Source organism: Desmodus rotundus, chromosome 7, assembly GCF_022682495.2.
Source record: "Desmodus rotundus isolate HL8 chromosome 7, HLdesRot8A.1, whole genome shotgun sequence".
NCBI classification, from domain to species: Eukaryota; Metazoa; Chordata; class Mammalia; order Chiroptera; family Phyllostomidae; genus Desmodus; species Desmodus rotundus.
The window spans coordinates 117,097,625-117,120,525 of NC_071393.1; the positions used below are offsets into that span (position 1 = coordinate 117,097,625).

The following is a 22,901-nucleotide window of genomic DNA, read 5'->3' on the forward strand; positions in this document are numbered from 1 at the left end:
GGGAGAAGCCCTATGCTCCTTTCTCTCTTCTTTGCCTCTGGGGTGTCCTCAAAATGAAAGTGGAAAGGAGATGATAAGGACCAAACCGCAGCTTGGTGGTGTGGGGCCGGGTGGGGGTGGAGTGTAAGGCACGCGATCCCTGCCTCACTGCTGGGGTCTGTTCTCAAGGCGCATGTCTCCCTCAGCAAGGGAGGGACCACCTGGGCACCTGAGCCTCTGCCGGACTCTCCAAGTGACACTCATGCATGCCACCTTCCTCTTTGCCCACCAGCCAGTGTTTTTCTGACTCCTCTGGGGGCTATAAAAAGCTCAAGTTCGCAGGCCCTATCCCAGACTCGCTGATCAGAAGCTCTGACCTAAGGGCCTGGAAGCTGCACGATGAACAAGTTTGTCAAACACTGCTCGTCTACCTACGCCTTTATCTCACTGGTCTCTAAAGGTCCTGGCACACTCTGAGCCCCTTTCTGCCTCGGGATCATCATCTACGAGACCTCTCTGTGAAAAGCTCTACTCTTGGCTAATGCCTACCTCTCACAACTCCATGACCGCTGAAATAGGGCGTCCTCGGAAAGATCATCCTTGACCACTGTCCTCACCATCTAAATCTGCCCCCACCCGTTTCATTCTCATAGTTCCTTGTACTTCGTTTCCTTAACATTTATCACGCAGTTTGTATCTCATGTATGAGTGAATAAATGGAAAAGTAGTGCTGGAAGAGGGGTACTAAGGATTGGTTTGGATGCTGCTGAACAAGTAAAGAACTAAGCATATAAAAACTTTATACTCTCCCATGTAAACTTTTTACACATCCGTTAAAATCAAGGTAGATGATCCCAACAAGTCATCTTATTTATGATGACTTGGGGGAAATTGGGCCAGATTACTTCAAAAAATAATTATTCAATACCAAATGTGTGCAAAAGGTAATCTGGCTACAACTGTGTGTAAGACTGATACCATCTCTGTTTTTATGGAACTTACATTCTAGCAAGGGTAGCAGATGTAATGCAACCAGTTACACAGTTTCACAATTATAATTTTGGTAATGCAATGAAAGAATTACAGGGAGACCTGAAATGATCCGTAGGGCATGGAGCTAGTCACAGAATTTCTCAGACATGGCTGGGGTATCCAACACGCTCTCTCCTGTCTCTTGTCAAAGTTGGCGTGAGGGAAGGTGCCGCTATATGATGGTTTCTGAGCCTCGGCACCGTTGACCTCTGGGCTAGATAATTCCTTGTTTGAGGGCACTTTCCAGTGCTCTGGAGATGTTTGGTACCATTCCTGGCCTCTCCACATTAGGTGCCAGAAGACCCCACACTTGTGACAGCCGCAGATGTTTCAGTGTTGCCTAAAGTCCCTTGTGTAGGGGTGCGATGAGGCAGCAAAGTCTGTCCTTCCTCGCTTCTCCTTGAGAACCACAGCTCTACATGCAATTTGGCTTTTATTAAATGTCTTTGCTTACTTAAGATTTATCCAAGTCAATACTGGTAACTTTATTTATCCATTCAACAAACAAGTGTTTATTGCATGCTTATTAGGTGCCAGACACTGTTCTAGGTACTGGAGACATAGCAGCGATCAGAGACTGTGCTTTCTTAAAGTTGCATTCAAGTGGGGCGAGATGGACAATACACTTTAAACTGCATTATTTTAGAGGAAAGAGATAGGTCGGTCATAGAAGGGCCTCTCTGATAAGATGACATTTCAACAAAGTCTTGAAAGAAGCAAGAGAATGAGCCACATGAGAGGGAACAAACACCAAGAGCAAGAAGCAAAGCCATTGGAGGGCCTATACTTGACCTTACCTTTCCATCTCCATGTCTAACCAAGCTGCTTGTGTTTCAGAGGGTCAGCCACGGAAGGGCAGCCGAACGGACTCCAGAGCATCCTTAACTCTGCAGCATTTGTACCCATCGCCAGCTCCCCAGGTGAGTGGGCACAGCAGCCTTCCTGCCTTCGAGGGAGGGGCTGTGCTTGGCACGTTCTCTCTTCTGTTTCCAAAGAGAGCTCCAGTTCAAACCACGAAGCCTCCTGGCTTCTAGGCTTTTGCTGCATTGGCAAATGGGCATTTTTGTTATATTCGTCTTTAAGATGCTATGGACAATTTAGGATTGAATGGCTTTCTGGATAATTTGGGGTAGAAGAGATTTCCCAGTCTGGTAGGGTCCTATCAGATTGGCAACATTTAGTGCAAAAATGCCTGCACTGGACTGGTAGTGCGCTGTTTGTATAGCATTTCCACCTGTAGATCTCTCTCTAGTCTTCACAACAGCCCTGTAGGTTGGATCTCTTTCCCCCCACCCCAGATGAAGAAACTGGGGCTTAGACAGGTGAGGGGCCTGGAGGAGATCAGACACAGATGCAGAGCTAGAGCTCTGTCCTCTGATCTCAGCCCCGTGGCGCTAACATCACGGTCTCTCACCAGGGAGGCACTGAGGGCCCAGAGCCTCTCCATGTGGCACCTACATAAAGTTAGGCAGCACTGGTCCACAGATAGCAGTAATTCTTCAAACTACACTAATCAGTAACCAGAAAATTGAAAGAAAATCACTTGAATTCAATTCAGATATTTATTATTGATCACCTACTATGGAAAAAGTAACATTCTGGCACGGAGATGCATACCTGGTGAACGAGACAGTCCCTGCTGCCGGGGAACTTCCAGACTCGGGGCGAGGGAAAAGTCAGCGGGGAGCAGCAGGCGCTGGGGACGAGCGGAACCATGGCAGGCCATGCTGGCTGAGCGCTTGCTATGTGTCAGGCACAGTTGTGATTGCCTTGTATGTAAAAACTCAGTTGTTCACAAGGCAGGCATATAATACAGGAACCGTGTTCCGCATTTTACAGCAGAAGAAATAAAGGCACAGATTATGAAACGTGTCTAAAATTTCACAGCTAGTAAGTGGTGGGGCTGTATTTGAACCCAAACAGCCTGGTCCAGGCTCTGTAGGGATTTGGAGGGCTTGTTAGAGGAAGAAACATCTAAAGCTGAGGTCTGAATATGAACAAGTCAGCCAGGAAGGAGGGGTAGTATGGAGTGGAAGGAGGTCTAGGAAGGGGAAATGACATGTGCAAAGGCTGTGTTCTGGAAGCCCTCGTGTGTCAGTGTGGCAGGGGACGAGGGCATGAGCGGGGAAGGGCAAGAGAAAAGGCAGGTAGCAGGGCCAGTTTATGAGCTGTGTGAGGAGCTTGGTTCTGAGAGCAGTAGGGAGCCATCGAGGAATGTGTGCAGGGGAGGCAGGTTGGTGGGTTGACTGAATACACCTTAAAATGATTATAAGACCTCCAAGAAGCCTGGTTTCTTTGACTCTATCATGGGGATAATTACTTATATCTCATAGGCTTACTATGAGGATTAAATGAAGCAGTATATAGAGACAGGTTCTATAACTACACCCGGGTAAGGTGGTAATATAAAGCTATAAAGATTTTATTCTGCACTTAAAATCTTAGAACCTGAATTCAAGAAATACTTGATGGGTATCAACTTGTCCTCCCACCCCCCACGCCTCAAACAAAAAAAAAGAATTACCGGAACATGATAATTATTTTCAAAGAAATAACATTTCTACCTGGAACTGTTAGGGACTGAGAAGTGGGTGGATAAGAGAATTATGACCTAGTTGGGAGGACATCCATTCAGTATGGTTGGAGCCCCTTCAGCACGTCGAATTTGCTGAAGTGGACAAGGTTTACAGCCTAGACAGGGGTGTCCACCTTTTGGCATCTCTGGGCTACCCTGGAAGAAGAAGAGTTGTCTTGGGCCACACATTAAATACACTGGGACACAAAATCACAAAACAACGTCATAATGTTTTAAGTAAATTTATGGTTTTGTGTTGGGCGGCATTCACAGCTGTCCTGGGCCACATGAGGCCCTCTGGCAGTAGGAGGCCCAGGAACCTGGCCTCCTTCATTTGCATGTCTAAGGGATAAACACTGGACTGAACTCTTTGCATGCACTCTGGCTGAGGAAATTAGAAACTTGAGGGGCCAGGTGGGTCAGACTTTCAGCATCTTGATCATGAATTGATATTTACTGACTGTTGAAGTTACTTAGAAGCTTTTGTAGTGTTCATACTGAATTTGGTACTAGCATAAAAACCACAGAGCAAAGAGAAGTTACACTTCTCCCTGGGTTCTTTTTTTTTTTAAATTTGTAATAGGATTTTTTTACATTTTATTTTTTATTATATTTTATTATTATTTTTTAAGATTTTATTTATTTATTTTTAGAGAGAGGGGAAGGGAAGGAGAAAGAGAGGGAGAAAAACATCAATGTGTGGTTGCCTCTCGTGTGCCTCCTACTGGGAACCTGGCCCACAACCCAGGCACATGCCCTGGGAATAGAACCGGCTACCCTTTGGTTTGCAGGCCTGCGCTCAATCCACTGAGCTACACCAGCCAGGGCTATATTTTATTGATTATACTATTACATTTATCCCAATTTTTCCCCCTTTGTCCCCCTCTCCCATTCCCTCAGGCAATCCCCGCACTGTTGTTCATGTCCACGGGTCGTGAGCATATAAATTCTTTGGCTTCTTCATTTCCTATTCTGTACTTTACATCCCCACAGCTATTCTGTAACTACCTATTTGTACTTCTTAATCCCCTCACCTCATCACCCATTCCCCTACACCCTTCTCCCACTGGCAACTATCAAACCCTCTCCATATCCATGATTCTGTCTCTTTTCTTGTTTGCTTAGTTTGTTTTTTAGATTCAGTTGTTGAGAGATAACGTATTTATTGCCATTTTATTGTTCATAGTTTTGATCTTCTTTTTCTTAATAAGTCCCTTTAACATTTTACATAATAATGGTTTGGTGATGATGCACTCTTTTAGTTTTTTCTTGTCTGGGAAGCTCTTTATCTGCCCTTTGATTCTAAATGATAGCTTTGCTGGGTAGAGCAGTCTTGACTCTCTGTTTTCATGACTCTGAATATTTCTTACCAGTCCCTCCTAGCCTGCAAAGTTTCTTTAGAGAAATCAGCTGACAGTCTTATGGGAACCCCCCCTGTAGGTGACTAACTGCTTTTCTCTTGCTGCTTTTAAGATTCTCTCTTTATCTTTAACCTTTGGTGTTTTAATGATGATATGTCTTGGAGTGGGCCTCTTTGCATCCATCTGGTTTGAGACTCTCTGTGCTTCCTGGACTTCCATGTCTATTTCCTTCACCAAATTAGGGAAGTTTTCTTTCATTGTTTTTTTCAAATAAGTTTCACATTTCTTGCTCTTTCTCTTCTGGCACCCCTATGATGTGAATGTTGGACCTCTTGAAGTTGTCCCAGAGGCTGCTTGTACTATCCTTGTTTTTTTGGATTCTTTTTTCTTCTTCTTGTTCTGATTGGTTGTTTTTTGCTTCCTTATGTTCCCAATCATTGATTTGATTATTGGCTTCATCCATTTTACTGTTGTTTCCCTGTGAATAGTTCTTTAATTAGTGTATCCTTCGATTCTGACTGGATCTTTTTTATGCTGTTGAGGTCCTCACTGAGTTCCTTGAGCATCCTTATAACCAGTGTTTTGAACTCTGCATCCGATAGATTGCTTGTCTCCATTTTGTTTAGTTTTTTCTAGAGTTTTTATCTGTTCTTTCATTTGTGCCATGTTTCTTTGTCTCCTTATTTTGGCAACCTCCTTGTGTTTGTTTCAATGATTTTGGATAGAGCTGCTGTGACTCCCTGTCTTGGTATCATGACCTAATGTAGTAGGTGTTCTGTAGGGTCCAGAGGCACAGCCTCCCCTATCACCTAAGCTAGGTACTGAAGGTGTGTCTTTCAAGTATGCTGCATACACCCTCTTGTAGTTGAGCCTTGGTTGCTGTTGGCAGGTCAATGGAAGGGATTTACCCAAGCCACTCAATTGTAAAGATTGGCTGTGACCACTTACCACCAACCTCTGCCCTCTGTGGAGGATCAGCTGTGCAGGGGCAGGGGGTTAGTGGTGCAGACCAGGGTCAGCCCCGTCCTGTGTGTTTCCCAGGGTCACCCTGCCTGAGATGATAAGCAGTCTGAGATGGCTACTACTAGTGCTGGGCTTGGAGATTCCCAGGCAAAGCCAAGCTGTGAATCTAGGCTGGCTGCTGCTAGTGCGGTGCCTGGGGCTCACTGAGGCCAGCTGTTACTTGTTTGAAAGGATTTAAGAAGTTCTGAAGCATGAGCCAAGACCAGCCATTCATATGGAAAAGCTACTGTTAACAGCTGTAAGTTGGGCAGAATGAGCCTCGGATTCTCCAGGGAGGGACAGACAGTGTTAGCCGGGTTTAGGGAGTTTCAGATATGGCACCCATGTGCTGGCTCTGGGGCTCTGCCTGCCCTTCTGACCGGGAGAAAGCTGTTCCCCAGCTCTCGCCCGGGTGCCAGACACTTCGGCTCCTCCCCGAATGCCACTGGTGCCTTGCAAGCTGCTACCACGGTGCTGGAACTCAAAGGGTATGCGTCTGAGTAAGTTCATGTGTGGGTTCTTTAAGAGGAACTGTGTGGGACTGTAGAAGTTTCTTCCACTGACTCAATCCCTGCTGGGGTTTGCGGCCAGAAGTTGTGGGGACTTATCTTCCTGGCACTGGAACCCGGGGCTGAGGGGCCTGGTGTAGGGCTGGGATGCCTTGCTCCTGAGATATCCCTCCCACATTTTTATCCACCACACATGAATGTGTGACCAGCCCATTCCGCATCTCTGTCCCTCCTACCAGTCTGGATGGATATGGTTTCTTTAGTTCTCTAGTTATCAGACTTCCATTCAACTGGATTTCTACTGGTCCTGAGTGATGGTTGGTCTGTAATTTAGTTGCAATTTTGATGTGGTTTTGTGAGGAGGTGAGCTGTGTCTGACCATGCCACCATCTTGACCAGAAGTCCTTTCTTTTCCTGGATTCTAATATTTATCTTTTCCCCCTCTTCTACTTCGGATAAGTACTTTATTCTTCTCACCTTGTTTAGGTAGCCTCTATTTATGGGTCTTGGCCTCTATAGTCCCTTGAATTTTAGGGGTTTCTAGTCTATGACTTTTGTGATGTTCCTGATCCTTAAACACTGATGCATCTGTGATATAGTAGGCTCAGGCATCTTCCATACTTCTCAATAAACATTTTACCTCGGCAGTGTAATAATGGTAACTAACCCTGTTGGACTTATTTATACAGCTAGTAAATAACTACTTGGCACTTCATTGTTTCAACAAGAAATCGTGTTTTTCTATATCATGCATAGACTTAAAAGGGGTTCAGAAGGGTGTCCTATAAAAAGATTAGGTTGTTTCTAGAAACATTTTTTAAAAACTTACAAGAAGGGGGAACAACTCCATAATAAGTCAAAAAGTTTATACATCTCTCTCAGAGCTGGGAAGTCAGTGCCTATACAGGAATCTCTAAACTGACTTTGATAGGTATTTATCCCCTGTCTGGTCTACCTAACTCAGTGGTTAAACATGGTTATTAATGAGCCCATGAATATATAGCAAAAGTCTGTTTCCTGGTCCCTTGACCCTTTCCCATGTCTGGCCAACTGGGCCATAAAGCTGAGTGGCTTTGTCCTCAGGCAGCCTGAGTGACACAGTAAGTAGCTCATCTCCGTGCACTGCTGGAAAAATCTGTCTTTTTGCACTGGTGGTGGCGCAGTGACATTTTTATGATGAACATTGAATGTGGTAGTGAATGGGGAAGCTCCTAGCAGAGTGCCTGGAATGCTCCATGAATGGACTTTTTCCTTGACTTCCTTACCTCACGCTGTAAATTCTACATATTCAGGCTATGGAAGGGAAGGTATAGAGTTAGCAAATTTGGAAATTTGAGAAGGAATCTGTAGTGAAAGCCTTTGGCTCAAAGCCAAAGCCATCGGCCTTCCTCCTTTATAACCATGGTGCGCTTCTTGAGTTCTGAAGTGGTGATGGTGAACTAAAATAGCAGAGAGAGAGATTAGGTGACTGGCATTTCTCTCATGCTGATTCGATAGTGTCAACTCCCATTATTGTCGGGGTCTGAAGCCGCACCAGCTGCCACATCGCTGTCCTTGGTTTCAGTCTAAGCCTCTCCTGTCCTGGCGTCCACCTCTAGCCTCCCACCCCCCTTTCTTTTTGTTTTAAGCTCTTAGGGTCTATGGTTGGTGGAAGAAACCTTACTATTTTTTGAAAACCCATAATGGATTCCATTTACAAGAAGGGAGAAGCCAAGCGTCCCTGTTAAATGTATGATTTCTGGCCCTGGTAAAAGGCTCTGTAGCTTTGCGCTCCCAGCACATCCGTGTGACTCTGCCTGCCCACTTCATTGTCGCTCGGTGACACAGCAAGAGAAAGGAACTGGTTTTAGTATAAGTAAACCCAGTGGAGCTTAAACCCTAAGGATCCAGAAATCACTTTAATTTTCAAGTGGAAGTATTTGCCCGGCAGCTGTCAGTGGAACGAGCTGTTTTCACCGTGCATCCTATAGCTGTTGGAGATCCCGAGTGGGTCTCTGGGGTAGATTAAAAATGAAAATAAAGAAAGCCCTTGAGATGCTCTCCCTGGTGTCTAGTAACCTTTATCGCTCCCCAAAAGTTCTTCTCTTCCCAGAGCTCGAGGGGTAGGAACTTGGGTTGGTTACCCACTCTTACGCTGTCGGGAAGCAAAAGAGAGAGCACGGATTCTGTGTTTGGTAGGAAGTGAGGTGGCAGCTTCTGGGAGAACGATGACACCCTAAAACCTAGCTTTAATTTTGACCTCTAGTCCTTTTAGCCAAGATCAAGTAGAGTGTTAAGTAGGGGTGTTTTTTACATTTTTCAGGATCTTTGGAAGCTCCCCAAGTTGTTTTCGCCAGATCCAAACCCTTGCCCACACAATCTGGAGCCCTTGCTACAGTTATAGGACAGAGAAAATCAAAGTCGGTGAAGTCAGGGCCACTTTAAGGTAACAATAAGAGCATATTTTTTATTCTAACTTGCTGACTTCATGCTACAGCAAGAGACTCAGTAGCTCTCAAGAGAAGTGATAGTTTCTCAAAATGACAAGGACATTGGGATTCTATAAAAACCAAGCTCAGAAGGACTCTCCAAAACTGTGGGTCAAAGTTAAGCTCTAACTGTCCTGCTTCTGTAATGGCGTGCCAGTAGGTGGCGCTGTGGCAGTAATAAAGTTCCTTGCTGTTACTGAGGCTTTTGTTTAAAAATATGGGGACATCAGCGCCAATCCAAGAAAGACACTAAAGCCATAACTGACTTACAGGGAAAATGTTACAGAAGAAACTGAAAAGCGTAATATTTGAAGGTCAAATTTCAGTCCCATGATTATTTATTAGTGAAAGCTTTTAAACTGGAGTTGGGTAGTTGTGAGTTGGACTTTCAGATAATGGGAGACAAAAAGGAACAACTTTTTTTAACAATTAAGTTTTTAACTTTTCATGAGCTCAATAAATTATGCTTTTTTTCTAAGTTATTTCAGATAAACATATGCCATAATTGGCAACAAAACAAACTCTCAACCCCACTCTACCGCCCATCCAGAAAAGAGCTTCTACACGAAGGGTTGGCCTAACTTGATCTTGTAAGGCTGTAGCCATGCTTCGCCAGCGCTGCCCTCAGTATTCTGTTCCCAGCTGTGGCCTTCAAAGTGTTCCAGAAAATTCTGTGACACCGCAAAGTTTTGATGATTCCTTTCGTCTTTGCTCTACCCGACAGTCTAAAGCATTAGTGGCACACCTGCTATGAGCTTAATACTCTTCTTACCTCTAGGGGAATATTCATAAACTTATTTGAGAAGTATTATTCATCAAAATACCCCCAGAGAGCAAAAGAGGGAGGAAAATTATTTACCCACCACAGGATTCATTTACATTGGATCAGAAAGCTTCAAATATCTTTCCCCGGCCCATCAAAACTCTTTCCCAGAAGGAATGAGAGGAAAGAAGGGAAGGATCCCCAAATCCATGACTTGATCATTTACCAAAATGTACCAGAGGAACTGAAAACACCCAGAATTCTATTGGTAATACTTCGCTAATGGTACTTTAATTCTGATTGTAAGCAGCCTATGCAGTAATGATAAAATTAATAAAATACAGAAAAGCTGAAGTGAGAAGGTCCGTATTTCCTTCAGGAGACTGGCAGCCAGAAGAATGAATGTGACATCAAGCTCCAAACCAAACCAGCGGCCTGCCAAGAAGAACTAATGTCCATCCATTTCCAGGACTGTGAGCCCTGGACCTGCCAGAGCTGTGATATCACTTTCCTTGAACCTGTTTTATTAGTATCCCTTACAGTCCGCTCAGAACATTACGCGGCCAAACAGATCATCTGCAAAGAAGCCTGGGGAAAGAGCCTACCCTTCAACACTTAAATCTCTGTTGCAAGCACAGCCCCACTGAGCCTGAGCTGTGTATGTAAGCTGGGGATGGGTAGTGCTGGACTTTGTAATTAGCCGAAGGGGTGAGCCCACATGCCAGGTGTGTATGGACTGAAAGGATAGCTTGGACCCAAGGGCATCAAAAGTCCAGCCTCCCATGGCCTGGCACAGCTGCTGAGAGGCGCCAGTGGCAGACCCACCAGCCTGGCAGATGGCAGTGGCAGTGCACTGCCTGTCCTTGAGCAGGGGAATGAGGTGGTTTACAGAGTGAGGAGGCGGAACCCCAGAGTCCACAGCCCATCCCCTGAGTGCATGTGAGTGCACTGTAGGCAGAACCACATTGTAGCAGGGACCACTGCAGAGGTCCCTTCCGCCACAGTTAGAAATGAGCAGCTGTACCAAGTCTTAAACGTCTTTATATGTGGGTTTAGGGAGGCAGTCCCGTTAGAGTAGAGGATTCCAAGTGTGTTCACAGCTCGTTCCATAAGGCTGAGGACGCATCAGGTGTCCCTATCTAAGAACTAAGGGAGCTGCGCTGAAGGACGCTGGGACTACAGCCTATCTAAGACCCCTAATGATCTGCCCCCGGCCAGTGTCGCGTTTCAATACATACATTCTTCTTGTTCTCCTTAGATTCTGTGTTGTCTGTTTGGCATCTGTGCATCACAGAGCCAGTTACACTGTCTATATTTTTGATGCTTTGGCACGTGTGGGAGTGGGGGGCTTACAGGCCCAGGGAGCCTGCCCCACCCAGGGCTAGCTAGCCAATTTCTAAAGACAATAACAGCTTGCCCAGGAGCATGCCTTTCATAGCAAGCCACCCAATTCACAACTTTCTATCCCCAAACACCTCCTTAAGAACTCTCACAAGGCAAGCCAAAATTTCCCTGGCCCTAAATCCCTCCAGGGCCAGGACCCAGAGGCCTATAGCCCAGAGCCCTCCAGAGTTAATCAAACCAGCCAGTCCTGGGCTGTTTACCCTATCCTGCCTCGCTTTTCCCAAGGAAACCCCAAATAAGGCTCTGGCCTAGACTTCCCCCGTCCCCTGCCTTCTGTCTCCTGACCACACTGGAAATCATTCTCTCCGCCAAGTCCCGTTCTCCTCTCCTGTGGCCACACCGACTTCACCATACTGCACCCACCATGTAAGCTCTCAGAACAGACACCCATAGGAAGAATGGCTTTAACTTGCAGTCTAAGGAAGCAGGGAAAAATCGGAGTCAGTTAGGCCTGTATCACCCAGTTCTACACAACCGGTCGTAGTGCTTCCTCCATTATAGGCTGTGTCACACCAGTGATGTTTTACCAGTGTGTGTGTTGCCAGCCTCAGCCTGGCTGCAGCCACACAAGAAGGTTGTGGATCCCTCTATATGGCAGAGTCGCCTGGCTGCCAGCCATTGAAATTTCATGCTTTCCTGTCCTGAGGGCTCCTTCATTTAGTAACTATTTCTGCCTTCAGAAACAACACTAGCATAGCTGAACAACCTGGTTGAGGGTGTGAGAGGAAACTACTGGCTTTCAGTTAAGGGGGGTTTAGGGGGGTACTTCTAAGAACCCACCCAAAGGGGGTTCATTTGCCTTAAAGAAAACCAGGGAACTTTATTTCTGAAATGGACTACTGAGAAAGATAACATCTGAAAATTGAGGTTGTCTCTTGCTGAGCTGGCAAAGTCCCAAGAGAGGAGTGATGATTCTTCAATTGTTAACAATTACGGCTTTGTTACAGAGACGAGGGAAGTGCCATGCCCCTGTCTCAAATTACCTTTCTATTACAGAAGCACACACACCTCCTGGAAAAGATTCCTGGCAGCCTAGCTTGTTAGAGTTGTACCTACCACTGCTGCTTGTATCAGATGTGTCCTGTCCTGTGTCATTTCCATTTGCTTTGGGTGGGAAAGGTCCTGTTTTTTCTCGTAGTCCTGAACTGGGCAAGCGACCAGCATAGCCTTGTCTTACTCCGTGAGTCTCATCACTACAAGTTCCCACTGTCCTCTGTGGCTCTGCATCCCAAGGTGCTGCTAACATTTCAGTGAGATAGTTGTTACAGGCACAAACTTCACTTTGCCGTCCTTCCATCCTCAGGCCATAATTGCTCCTGAAAGTTCTGAAGAAAGAAAGCGACATGCTAAGCCATGCCTGCTTTTGGAAAAAGCAAGTGTTGCACATGGAAATACTTACAACTCCACTTGCCTGATCTGTGGAATTTGAGCTGGGACCCAGAGAGCGTGGGTGTGGAACTGCAGGGCATGGAGAGAGGCGACCTAACGTGCGTTGCCCTGTTGACATGATTGGCTTTGATATTCGCCCTTCATTCTTTCTAATTATGATCACACAGAAAAAGGCTCAGGTTCTCGTAAGCTCCCAGAGCGAAGAGCATCACTGGTCGGTGTAAAACAGCGGCCTGTCACACTTCTTCGTCCTCATTTTTCAGACATGCACGCATTTCCATTCAGGCTGCCCTAGGCATCAGGGAGCCCTCTTCTCTTGAAACCTAAATCCAGGTTAACTAGCTATGTGATACAGAGAGGAACAGCTTGGATATGTGGGGTGCCCCTTTGGCTCCATCAATAACACATAGCAGGTATCCCCAGTATAAAACGGAGATAGGATCTGGAAAGCCGACCTGGTTGTCGGATGATGAGGTGAAGAAGAGCTGGTTAGCAGTTGCTATGCTGGTGATATTTGTTTGTCTGTTGTTAGTAGAGGAAGCACTCGCTTTTATTCCTGTTGGACAGAAAGGTGACTTTGAGGGGTTTTCCCCCCTTCCATTCACTTCTAATGTGCTCCCTACAGAAATTAAGACATGTGACAAGCCCAAATGAAGATATTTTGGAATTCAACAAAAGGTTTTTTTACCTTCTTATGGCTGAGCTATAAAATTTATTAGGTAATGAATTGTTCATAGTTTTTAATCAGATATGGGAACATGACATTTTTTAAACCGCAACTCTATTTTAGAAATATGACTCCTCTCGGGCCTTCTGTTTTATGTTTATTCATCTTTCCTACTATTCCCAAATACAAATCACCATTATGCATGTGTTACATATACTTACCCTCCTCTTTTTATGCAGAGAATTTGAGTTGCCCAAAATAGCCTTTGTTACCAAGAGGGACGCCCTCAGGTTAGCTCGGCTCACAAAGTCATCGCACATAAACACAGGGAAGGCCAGTCTCAAGAACCAGACCTCAGGAAAACCTGCCGCCTTGCTTGGGATAATTGGCAGCTCCAGGGGCCAACAGCAGGTCTGTTATTCCCTGCCTGTGGCCAGGCTATGCGCGGTCTCCTGAGCAGCCGGCTTCCGTTGTTCTCTGGGTTAACAGCTCTGCGTACTCATAACTCGACCTCTCTCTGTGTGACTGTTTCTGTCTCCACTTCTTTTGCATTCAGCTTTGAAAAGACAGAATACTTTGCAATCATCCATCTAACGAAGTGCCCCTGGTGTGCAAAGCTAAAGGGAGGCTCCTTTCTTCTGGACATGCCAACCTGCTACCAGTGTGGCGTGATCGTGTTTCTAGACTGCCAGCTTCTGCATTTCTGGCGGTTTTCTTCAGGTGGGATTGTAGCTCGCAAAAATCTTAAAACATAGAGCCATGTGCAATAAAATAATAAAATATAGAGAGAAAATCAGGGCCAAAACTAAAATATTTCAAATTTTTGAAGTAGAAGGCCAAATAAAATTACTATAATTGAGTTTAAATTTGGTTGTAAGTCTCCTAATAGGCAGGACAAAAAGAAAGCATGATAAATCAGAGTATATAGTTCTTATTTTCAAAAAAGAAATAATCTGGAAGACAAGTTTTGTCCTAGCTCTTCCTTTATAAGAAGCATTTTACGTGCTTTATATGGAGGACACTGAACGAAGTATCAGTGCCCACGAGCTAACGCAGTGGTGGGTTTCACAGGGCCACTTCTCGGCATGACTTGCGCAATGGCAAAACATCGTTACAGCGCAAGTCAGGGAAGACGGTTTTGTGAGGGACAGAACTGATGGGGGCTGAGTCCTGGGGGCCTACGCAATCTGAGGGCAACATACGACCACGGGGGTGTCCGACCTTTCGGCGTCTCTGGGCCACACTGGAAGAAGAGCTGTCTTGGGCCACACATTACATACACAAACACTAACAAGAACTGATGAGCAAAAAAAAAGGTTTTAAGTAAAGTTACAATTTTGTGTTGGGCCACACTCATAGCCATCCTGGGCCGCATGCGGCCTGCGGGCCACAAGTTGGACACCCCTGATAGAGCAGTGGGTGAATTGTATGCGTCTTAGACAATCCTAAGTATAACTTCTGCCAGTTGACTGCTTGACCAGAGCTAGTTGTGCTCCTAGGTGAGGACCCAGATGCCTTGTCTTTTATGTTACTGGTTGAAGGTGCATCTATATGCTTTGGAAAGCAGGCGGCAGAGGTAATTTCTTGTGAAAACTGGAAGCCAAGCCCTACTCCCAGCCTGTCAGATGGCACGTTTCTTCTCTGTTCCTTTACGTACATGTAATTTTCTCTGCCTGGGCACCATCTGCCTCCTCTTGCTCCCTTCCTTCCCGATATGGCGAATGCCATTTGTCCTCCTTTTCTCCTCTCTTTCCTCGCCCCATTCCTACCCCCAAGCTAATTTAGATGTTTTGACTGTGCTCCAGTGGAACTGTGATTGACTTATCTATTCTGGCGTTTACGACACTGTAGTGTCTTTATAGCACAGGTGGCAAACACAAGGCCTGCAGGCTGAATCCCGCCCTCCACCTTGTTTTATCCAGCCTGGCACCTTTCTACCTGGCGGCAGCACCGAGCTCCTTTCCCCTAGTTAAGGAGTAGTTACATGTATACAGTCCTAAAATTACATTTGGCCCTTTGAAGGCAACTGCGAGGCCCCCAGTGAAAATGAGTTTGACACCCCTGCTTCAGAGAGTAGTTGGCTGTGCCCTCACTAGGCTGTAGTTCCCTGAAGACTGAAGTGCCTCTGAAACCCCTGCGCCCAGCACAGTGTCCAGCATAGTAGGGACTTGAGAAATTCTGATGGAACGATGAATGGTAAATTATATTCTCTTGCCAACACCTATCCACATAAGCAAATCCTTCCTATTATCTAAGTTTTGTCTCCTGCAAGTTAAGGGGGGTTTTAGTCTCTGTCATTTAATTCTGCTCTGATCTTGGTTATTTCTTTCCTTGTACTTGCTCTGGGTTATCTTTGTTGTTGTTCCTCAAGTTCTTGTAGGTGTAGGGTTAGGTTGTTTGTTTGAAATGTTTCTATTCTTTTTAGGTAGGCCTGTATCGCTATGAACTTCCCTCTCAGGACTGCCTTTGCTGTGTCCCATAGGTTTGGGATTGTTATGAGTTCATTTTCATTTGTTTCCAGAAACTTTTTGATTTCTTCCCTAATCTCATTCTTGACCCATTCATTGTTTAATAGCATGCTATTCAATCTCCATATTTTTTAGTGTTTTGGGGTTTTTTCCTTGAGGTTTGTTTCTAGTTTCAGTCCCTTGTGGTCAGAGAAAATGTTTGATATGATTCCAGTTTTCTTGAACTTGTTGAGGCTTGTTTTGTGTCCTATCATGTGGTTTGTCTTTGAAAATGTTCCATGTGCATTTGAAAAGCATGTGTATTTTGCTTCTTTGGGATGAAAGGCTCTGTATATATCAGTTAAGTCCATTTCATCTAGGGCATTGTTCGATGCCACAATATCTTTGTTGATATTTTGTTTGGAAGATCTGTCCTTTTTTGACAGTGGGGTGTTAAAATCCCCTACTATAATTGTGTTGTTGTCAATATCTTTCTTGAAGTCCTCCAAGATTTTCTTTATCTATTTGGGCGCTCCTATGTTGGGTGCATATAGATTTACAATTTTTATGTCTTCTTGGTGGATTCTTCCTTTGAGTATTATGAAGTGACCTTCTGGGTCTCTCTTTATGGCCCTTCTTTTGAAGTCTATTTTGTCTGATATGAGTATTGTTACCCCTGGTTTTTTTCCTGTCCGTTTGCTTGGAAAATTTGTTTCCAGCCCTTCACTTTCAGTCTGTGTAGGTCTTTTGTCCTGAGATGGGTCTCTTGTAGGCAGCATATGTGTGGGTCATGCTTTCTTATCCATTCAGCTATTCTATATCTTTTGATTGGAGCATTTAATCCATTTACATTTAAGGTTATTATTGATAGGTACTTATTCATTGCCATTTTTTCGTACCTGTGTTGTTCTCTCTCTCTCTCTCTCTTCCTTCCTTTCCTTAAAGCAGTCCATTTAGCATCTCTTGCAGAGCTGATTTGCTGGAGGTGTATTCTTTTAGACTTCTTTTGTCTGGGAAGCTCCTTATTTGGCCTTCTATCTTGATTGAGAGCCTTGCTGGGTAAAGTAGTCTTGGTTGCAAGCCTCTGGTTCTCATTACTTGGAATATTTTTTTGCCATTCTCTTCTGGCTTGGAGTGTTTCCATTGAGAAGTCAGTTGCTAACCTTATCGGGGCTCCCTTGTATGTTACTTCCTGTTTCTCCCTTGCCGCCTTCAAGATTCTCTCTTTGTCTTGGAATTTTGCCATTTTAATTATGATGTGTCTTGGAGTGGGCCTCTTTGGGTTCCTCTTGTTTGGGACTCTTTGTGTTTCCTGGATTTGTGTGGCTTTTTCTCTCATCAAATTAGGGAAATTTTCCATCATTACTTTTTGAAATAGTTTTTCTATCCCTTTTTCTTCTTCTCCTTCTGGTATCCCTATTACACAGACATTATTACATTTCATGTTGTCCTGCATTTCCCTTTACCCCTCTTCATTCTTTCTGAACCTCTTTTCCTTTTCTTGCTCATTCTGGGTGTTTTTTTCTACCTTGTCCTCTGGTTCACTGATCCGACCCTCGGCTTCATAAAGCCTGCTTTTGATTCCTTCTACTGTGTTCTTCAGTTCAGAAATTGTATTCTTCATTTCCTCTTGGCCCTTGTTGATAGTTTCTATATCCTTTTTCATGTTGATACAGTTTGCAGTGAGTTCATTGTAGTTTCCCTGTAGGTTTTGGTAATTCTGTGTGAGCTCATTGAGCTTCCTGATAACCATTGCTTTGAACTCAATATCTGATAGTTGACTTGCCTCTTTTTCGTTTAGCATTGATTCTGAGACTTCCTCCTTTCCTTTAATTTGGGGATTGTTTCTTTCTATTCCCATTGTTTGTGGGACTCTTCCTGTTAGCCTCTGCTTCTTAAGTTGCTCTGTTCTGACCCCCTGGGTTTATGGTGTAAACTTCTGTGGTAGAATACGTGAGATTCAGTGGTACATTCTCTTTGATCTCCCGATCTTACTGATCTTGGGCTGTGGTTTATGTTGGCTCTGTGTATGTCTTTGGGTTTTGGTTGTTGTTGGGTCTTTCTTTGGTGGGTCCTTCCCTCCAGCTGGTTATCTGAGGGTCAGTCTGTCCACCACCTCTTGTCTTCTGTTGTGCAGGTGTGGGCAGGTTGTGTTGGAGCTGGTTCTTCTGTGTGTACAAGGTTTTGAGGCTTTTCTCTTGCTCTTGTTCAGTTGTTTGTTCTAAGTAATTTCTCCACTATTTAGTTGTATTTCCAGATAGGTCCTGGGTTGAGTTAGTGTGACTTCCACTCCCTCCTTCACCTTCTTCTGTTCTTATCTGTTGGTGGTTCCTTTGTTGGTGGGTTTCCTCGTCCTGGTGTTCACAGCTTCTACCTGCTCTTTTTTGTGATAGGTTGGAGGGGGAACATGAAATGGTTTAAGAGAGCAGGAGTGTATTCTATGATATTTAAAGTATCAGCCCTTAGAGAAGAGATAGGAGGTCCTTTGGATATGTATAGTGTTAACTGTGATAATTCACCCACTGGCCACTTTTTAGAATGGGTGGAAAGAAGATAAGACTCTTATTGTGGGGAGTGGGGGAAGGATTGTGAGTTGGATCTAGAAACCTGTAAGCTTGTGGGAGGTCAGATTATGAGGTAAAGTGAGAGTAAAGGGTAGAAAGTAGGTGTAATGTGTGAGAGAATAGAGTTAACCACACCAGTAATACAGTTCAGGACACAGTGAAGTGGGCTGAGATCTGGGAGGGGTTCTGTGTAGTATTTACAAATGTATGGAACAGCTACTATTTACAATAGTGATGGAGCAACAATCATATGACAGCAACTATGTGATCTGGATAACTAGAATGGGGTATAGGTCCTAGAGTAGTGTGCTAATGGAACACAAGGGAAGTGAAAGACAGTTAATTAACAATACACTGTGAAAGAGAGAAGAAGGGGAAACCAGTCAAACAATGCAAATTGACCAGTCAAGCCAAGAAGACTAAACAGAAAGAAGAGATACAAAAATACTAATAAAATGAGTGATGTAAGAATAATGAAAAAAACAATAATACAAATATATAATAACTTGCAAGTTCTCTGGAGTAGGAAAGTGAAATTTGTTTCACTGTCTCAGCCGTTGGGATGCCCCCTCTTTGGGTCCAACTCTGGTCTTTTCATAGTTCCAGGATTTATTGTCTCACTTGTGGGAATTTTTAAAAAAAAAGAAGAAGGAAGGAAGAAGAGATATAAAGGGAAAGAAAGAAGGAATAAAACAAGAAAGAAAGAAAACAAGAAAGGAAGAAGGTGTTAAAAGAAAAAAAAAAATAATAATAATAATAAAGAATTACTTAAAAAAAAAACCCTCCTGCTGGCTTCAAACTGACCAAGCCAGTTTTGCTGGTCTTTTTGGCTGCAGCAGACTCAGGGGGCTTAGTTTAGCTCTTCTCCATTCCCACCAGCACTTGGGCGGCCTCCAGCCCAGCTCTTCAGCAGCCCCCGGACCCACAGGATTGGGCACGCGCCCTCCTCCTGGTGATGGTTGCGCATGTGGGGTCTTCCATGGTGCGTACTCTCCCTAGTACCTTGGATGTGGTCTCAGGTCCCTCCAAGGGGCGCACTCTCCCCGGTGCCTTGGATTTGGGCTGGATGCCCCCCACATCCCCACAGGAGTACCACGCAGCCTGGTGGAGAGGAGGCTGGAGCTGCTGCTGCAGGATAATTCCCAAAATTGCCTCCAAGTATCTCTTTTTTTTTCTTTCACTTTTTCTTTTTGAGAAAATCTTCCTACTCAATCCTGCCACTCCATACAAGGAAGGGTCTGTCCTCTCACTCAGCCCACCTCTCCAGCTAGACCGGGAACTGTCCGGGTCAGGGCCCTACACGGCCCAACTCTCAACTCTCTCTAGCTGGTGCCCACGGTCTCTGTGGGCTTACCACTTCGTCCTTATTCCACTCCCTGCAACTTCAAGCAACCAGGTCTCTCTTGGTGCTGCTCAAACCTTGTTTGGCAGGGGAGGGAGCCATTAACTGGCTCTCTCCCAGGAGTCCTGCGGCAGGCCCGGCAGGCGCCCTGGTCCCCACGCTAGTCCCAGGGACCTTTTTGTCCTGAAGCAATCCCCTTACCATCTGTTTTTTCAGTGTCCTCTATACTTTGTAGTCACCTATCTTCATAGATGCTGGGGTACTGTTGGCTGTCTGCTTTGTTCCTCAGTAGATCAGCTAGGTGTTTCAGCAGTGTGCAGGGGGAAGAGGACTCCGCTCCCACCTATGTCGTCGCCATCCTCCCCTCATTCTATTTATTTATTTTTAGAGAGAGGGGAACGGAGGGAGACAGAGAGGGAGAGAAACATCAGTGTGTGGTTGCCTTTCACGCGCCACCTACTGGGGACCTGGCTCGCAACCCAGGCATGTGCCCTGACTGTGAATGGAACCAGTAACCCTTTGGTTCACAGGCTGGCACTCAATCACTGAGCCACGCCAGCCAGGCATATGCTAGCTTCTTAATGCATCAGCCCTTACCACCTCTGGTCTTTCTTCTTTCTGTTCTCTATATCATTGTGGAGTGAGCTTTTCAAAATGCACACTGACTGTATTTGACATGTACATACACATAGCACTTGAAGCCCTTCACAAAAGCTTACCATTGTTCTTAAGACGAAGGTGAAACTAGACAACAGGTCATATCACCTGCTTATACTACATTCTTACCCTCCCACCACCTTCGCCCCATGCACTCTCCACACTAACCAGCCTGGCCTTCTCTGAACTCCCCATGGTGCATCCATTCCCAGAGCCTTTGCAGATGCTGTTCCCTCTGGAATGCTCTTCCCCTGCCCTGCAGTGCCTTTCCTTTCTCTGGCCTCTCCGATTAGGGTTTGTTCACCTTTCGCTGACACCTGTACACCTCTCCTTTGTAGCAGTTGTTACAGTTGCCTGTGATTTTCCATTAGTGCCTGTCTCCCTCACAAGACTCCGAAGTTACAGGAGGACAGAGACTGTGTCTGTTATTCACCTTCATATGTCCAGGGGTGAGCGTGCAACCTGGTGTAAAACAGGCCTGCCATGGGAATTTGTGATTGAGTGAGTTATCACCCTCACTTAGGGAAGAGAAATGAAGGTGCAGAGTCGAGGAAGCAGCCTAAGTTCACATAACTAATGGGTGGTGAAGCCAGGTTCGAACCCAGATTTGACTTCAAAACCATTGCTCTTGAACCACTGTAGAATAACAACAATAGTCATTTTATCAAGCACTTGTTACATACAGAGCATTGTGCTAAGTAAGCATTGTCTTTTTGTCACATTTTATCTTCTTTAACCCTGCAAAAGCAAGCAGCTCTGTTGTCTGTTTTGCATGTGAGGCAACTAAGGCTGAGAGAAGTTAAGTAACTCATCCAAGCCACACAGCAGTAGTGGAGCTGAAATTCAAGTCCAGGTGGCTTCATTCCAGAACCTGCTAGCCTGTGTCCTCATACCAAAACCCCTGTCCCCTCAAGGTGACTGTGTTTCCCTGCTTCCTTAATGGAGCCGAGTGGCTGGTGACCAGGCTCACCTGCCCGGACTCCCCCCTACCTCTCATACCCAGAAGTGTCTGGTGGTTTTCTCTGATCACTCTGCTGCGGGGGTTTCTTGAAGCTGTGGGGGCATGTGCAGGGGGGGCTGGCTTGCCTTTAATCCAGCCATTTAACTTGCCCTCTTTGGGATGCAGTTAGGCCTGACAACGGGGAGGACGGTGATCAAGGTTGGCCTTTTGCCTTGGTTCCCCTGGGGAGAGGATGGGGGTGGGCAGTGGTCATCTTCCCCACACCTCGGAAATGCACTGGGAACTTAGGTGGGGATTCAGGTGGGGGCGAAGCCCTCTGCCTCGGAGGGGGGAGCTGAAGGTGGGAGGTAGGAGGGCTTGGGAATCGCGCCTGGGTTGGCTAGGAGAACATTCTCTGCAGGTAAGAGAAACTCAGAAAATCAGTGGCTTACATGAGTAAAGGATTTATTTTTCTTACACATCTGGAAGTTTGGAGGCAGGAAGTCCCGGGCTGGTGCAGCTCTTCAGGAACAGGAGCCAGGCTCCTCTCTTCTGCTCTACTGACCCTAAAGCATTGGCTTTCAACTTCTTGGTCATAAGGTGGCTCCAGCTCCTACTGCCATTGTGTCCTTGTTCCAGTCAAGAAGGAGGTTGGGGAGGAAGGGCAGAGACAGATGCCTGCTAAATCTGTCCACGTCTGAAAAAAGCTTTTTTGGAAGCCTGGCAGTTCCAACTAATTCATTATTGACCTGCCCTGGATCCCACGCCCACTTCTCCCTAGCAACAAACAAGTCTGGAAAGGCGGTCCATTGGCTGGGCACAATGCCTCTCCACGCACCTCAAGGAAGAAGGGGGACATAACATTGGGAAGCATCTATCAGTTTCTGTTACAACACGTTTTCTTTCCAAATTCTCCCCGCTATTGGATGGGGTCCATCCCCTTGCTGCAGCCCCTCTCCACTGGCTTCTTGACTGCTGCCAATAGAAATGCCGTTCCTCGCCCCTCGTTTGCCAGACCTGGCACTTACCATGTGGGGGTGGGTGACCTGTTGGATGGAGGTTTCAGAAACATGGCAGTCCCCATTTTCCAGGAAGAAAGGTCCTTACCGGTGAGGAAGATAGAAAAAGTGAGCCACAGAGAAAAAAAGAACCCTCTAAATGTGTTTATTAGTTAAAATGGTAAATTTGCTCTAAGTATAATATTAATGTAGGCTATACCACATTCATTTAAATGAGTTACTACTGTTTGTTCTTCATTATCCTATAGCAGTATGATTATGTATGCTCAAATTATCCAGATGCACTTCGTTGTAAGTTTAATTTCATTACAATACCAATTCTGTCCACGTCTATTGTCTTCCTAAGATTTTGCTCACGGTACAGCTGCTTTAAAAATGAGAGAGGCTATTAGTAACCCCTGTTTCATTTAAAGAAAAGCTCCCTTGTACTCAGGTCTTTGCTGAGATTCTCCAAAAAGAATAAAACTGGAGCCTGGTAGTAGTGAGTCCGAGAATTTTAAACAGCATTGAAAACTAACAGTGAATCGAATTGAGAGTCCAGAAATGAATCCATACATGTATGGCCAATTGCTTTTCAGCAGAGGTGCCAAGACTGCTCAGGAGGAAAGAATAGTCTTTTCAACTTGTGGTTGACGAGACCGGCTGTGCTGGAACAGTTGGTTGTCCACACGCAGAAGAATGAAGTTGGACGCCCCTGCCTCACGCTGTACACAAAAATGAACCCAAACTTGATAAAATCTCTAAACATAGGGCCTAAACTATAAAATTCCTAAAGCAAAACAT

The 22,901-nt window shown here is 45.3% G+C and overlaps 1 protein-coding gene across 11 annotated transcripts in view; it reads left to right on the forward strand.

Annotated features, from left to right (window-relative positions):
* The window catches only part of TTLL5 (tubulin tyrosine ligase like 5), a 252,493-nt gene that overhangs the window by 207,429 nt on the left and 22,163 nt on the right, over window positions 1–22,901 (forward strand). For 8 of the 11 annotated variants that reach the window (XM_053927529.1, XM_053927528.1, XM_053927532.1 and 5 more), the window contains 2 exons: window positions 1,849–1,931; window positions 8,761–8,883. In XM_053927529.1, the coding sequence (XP_053783504.1) occupies window positions 1,849–1,931; window positions 8,761–8,882 (205 nt within the window). In that variant the 3' untranslated portion in view covers window position 8,883. The remainder of the gene's footprint in view (window positions 1–1,848; window positions 1,932–8,760; window positions 8,884–22,901) is intronic. The other 3 variants (XR_008427229.2, XM_053927535.2, XM_053927536.1) reach the window with 1 other exon arrangement.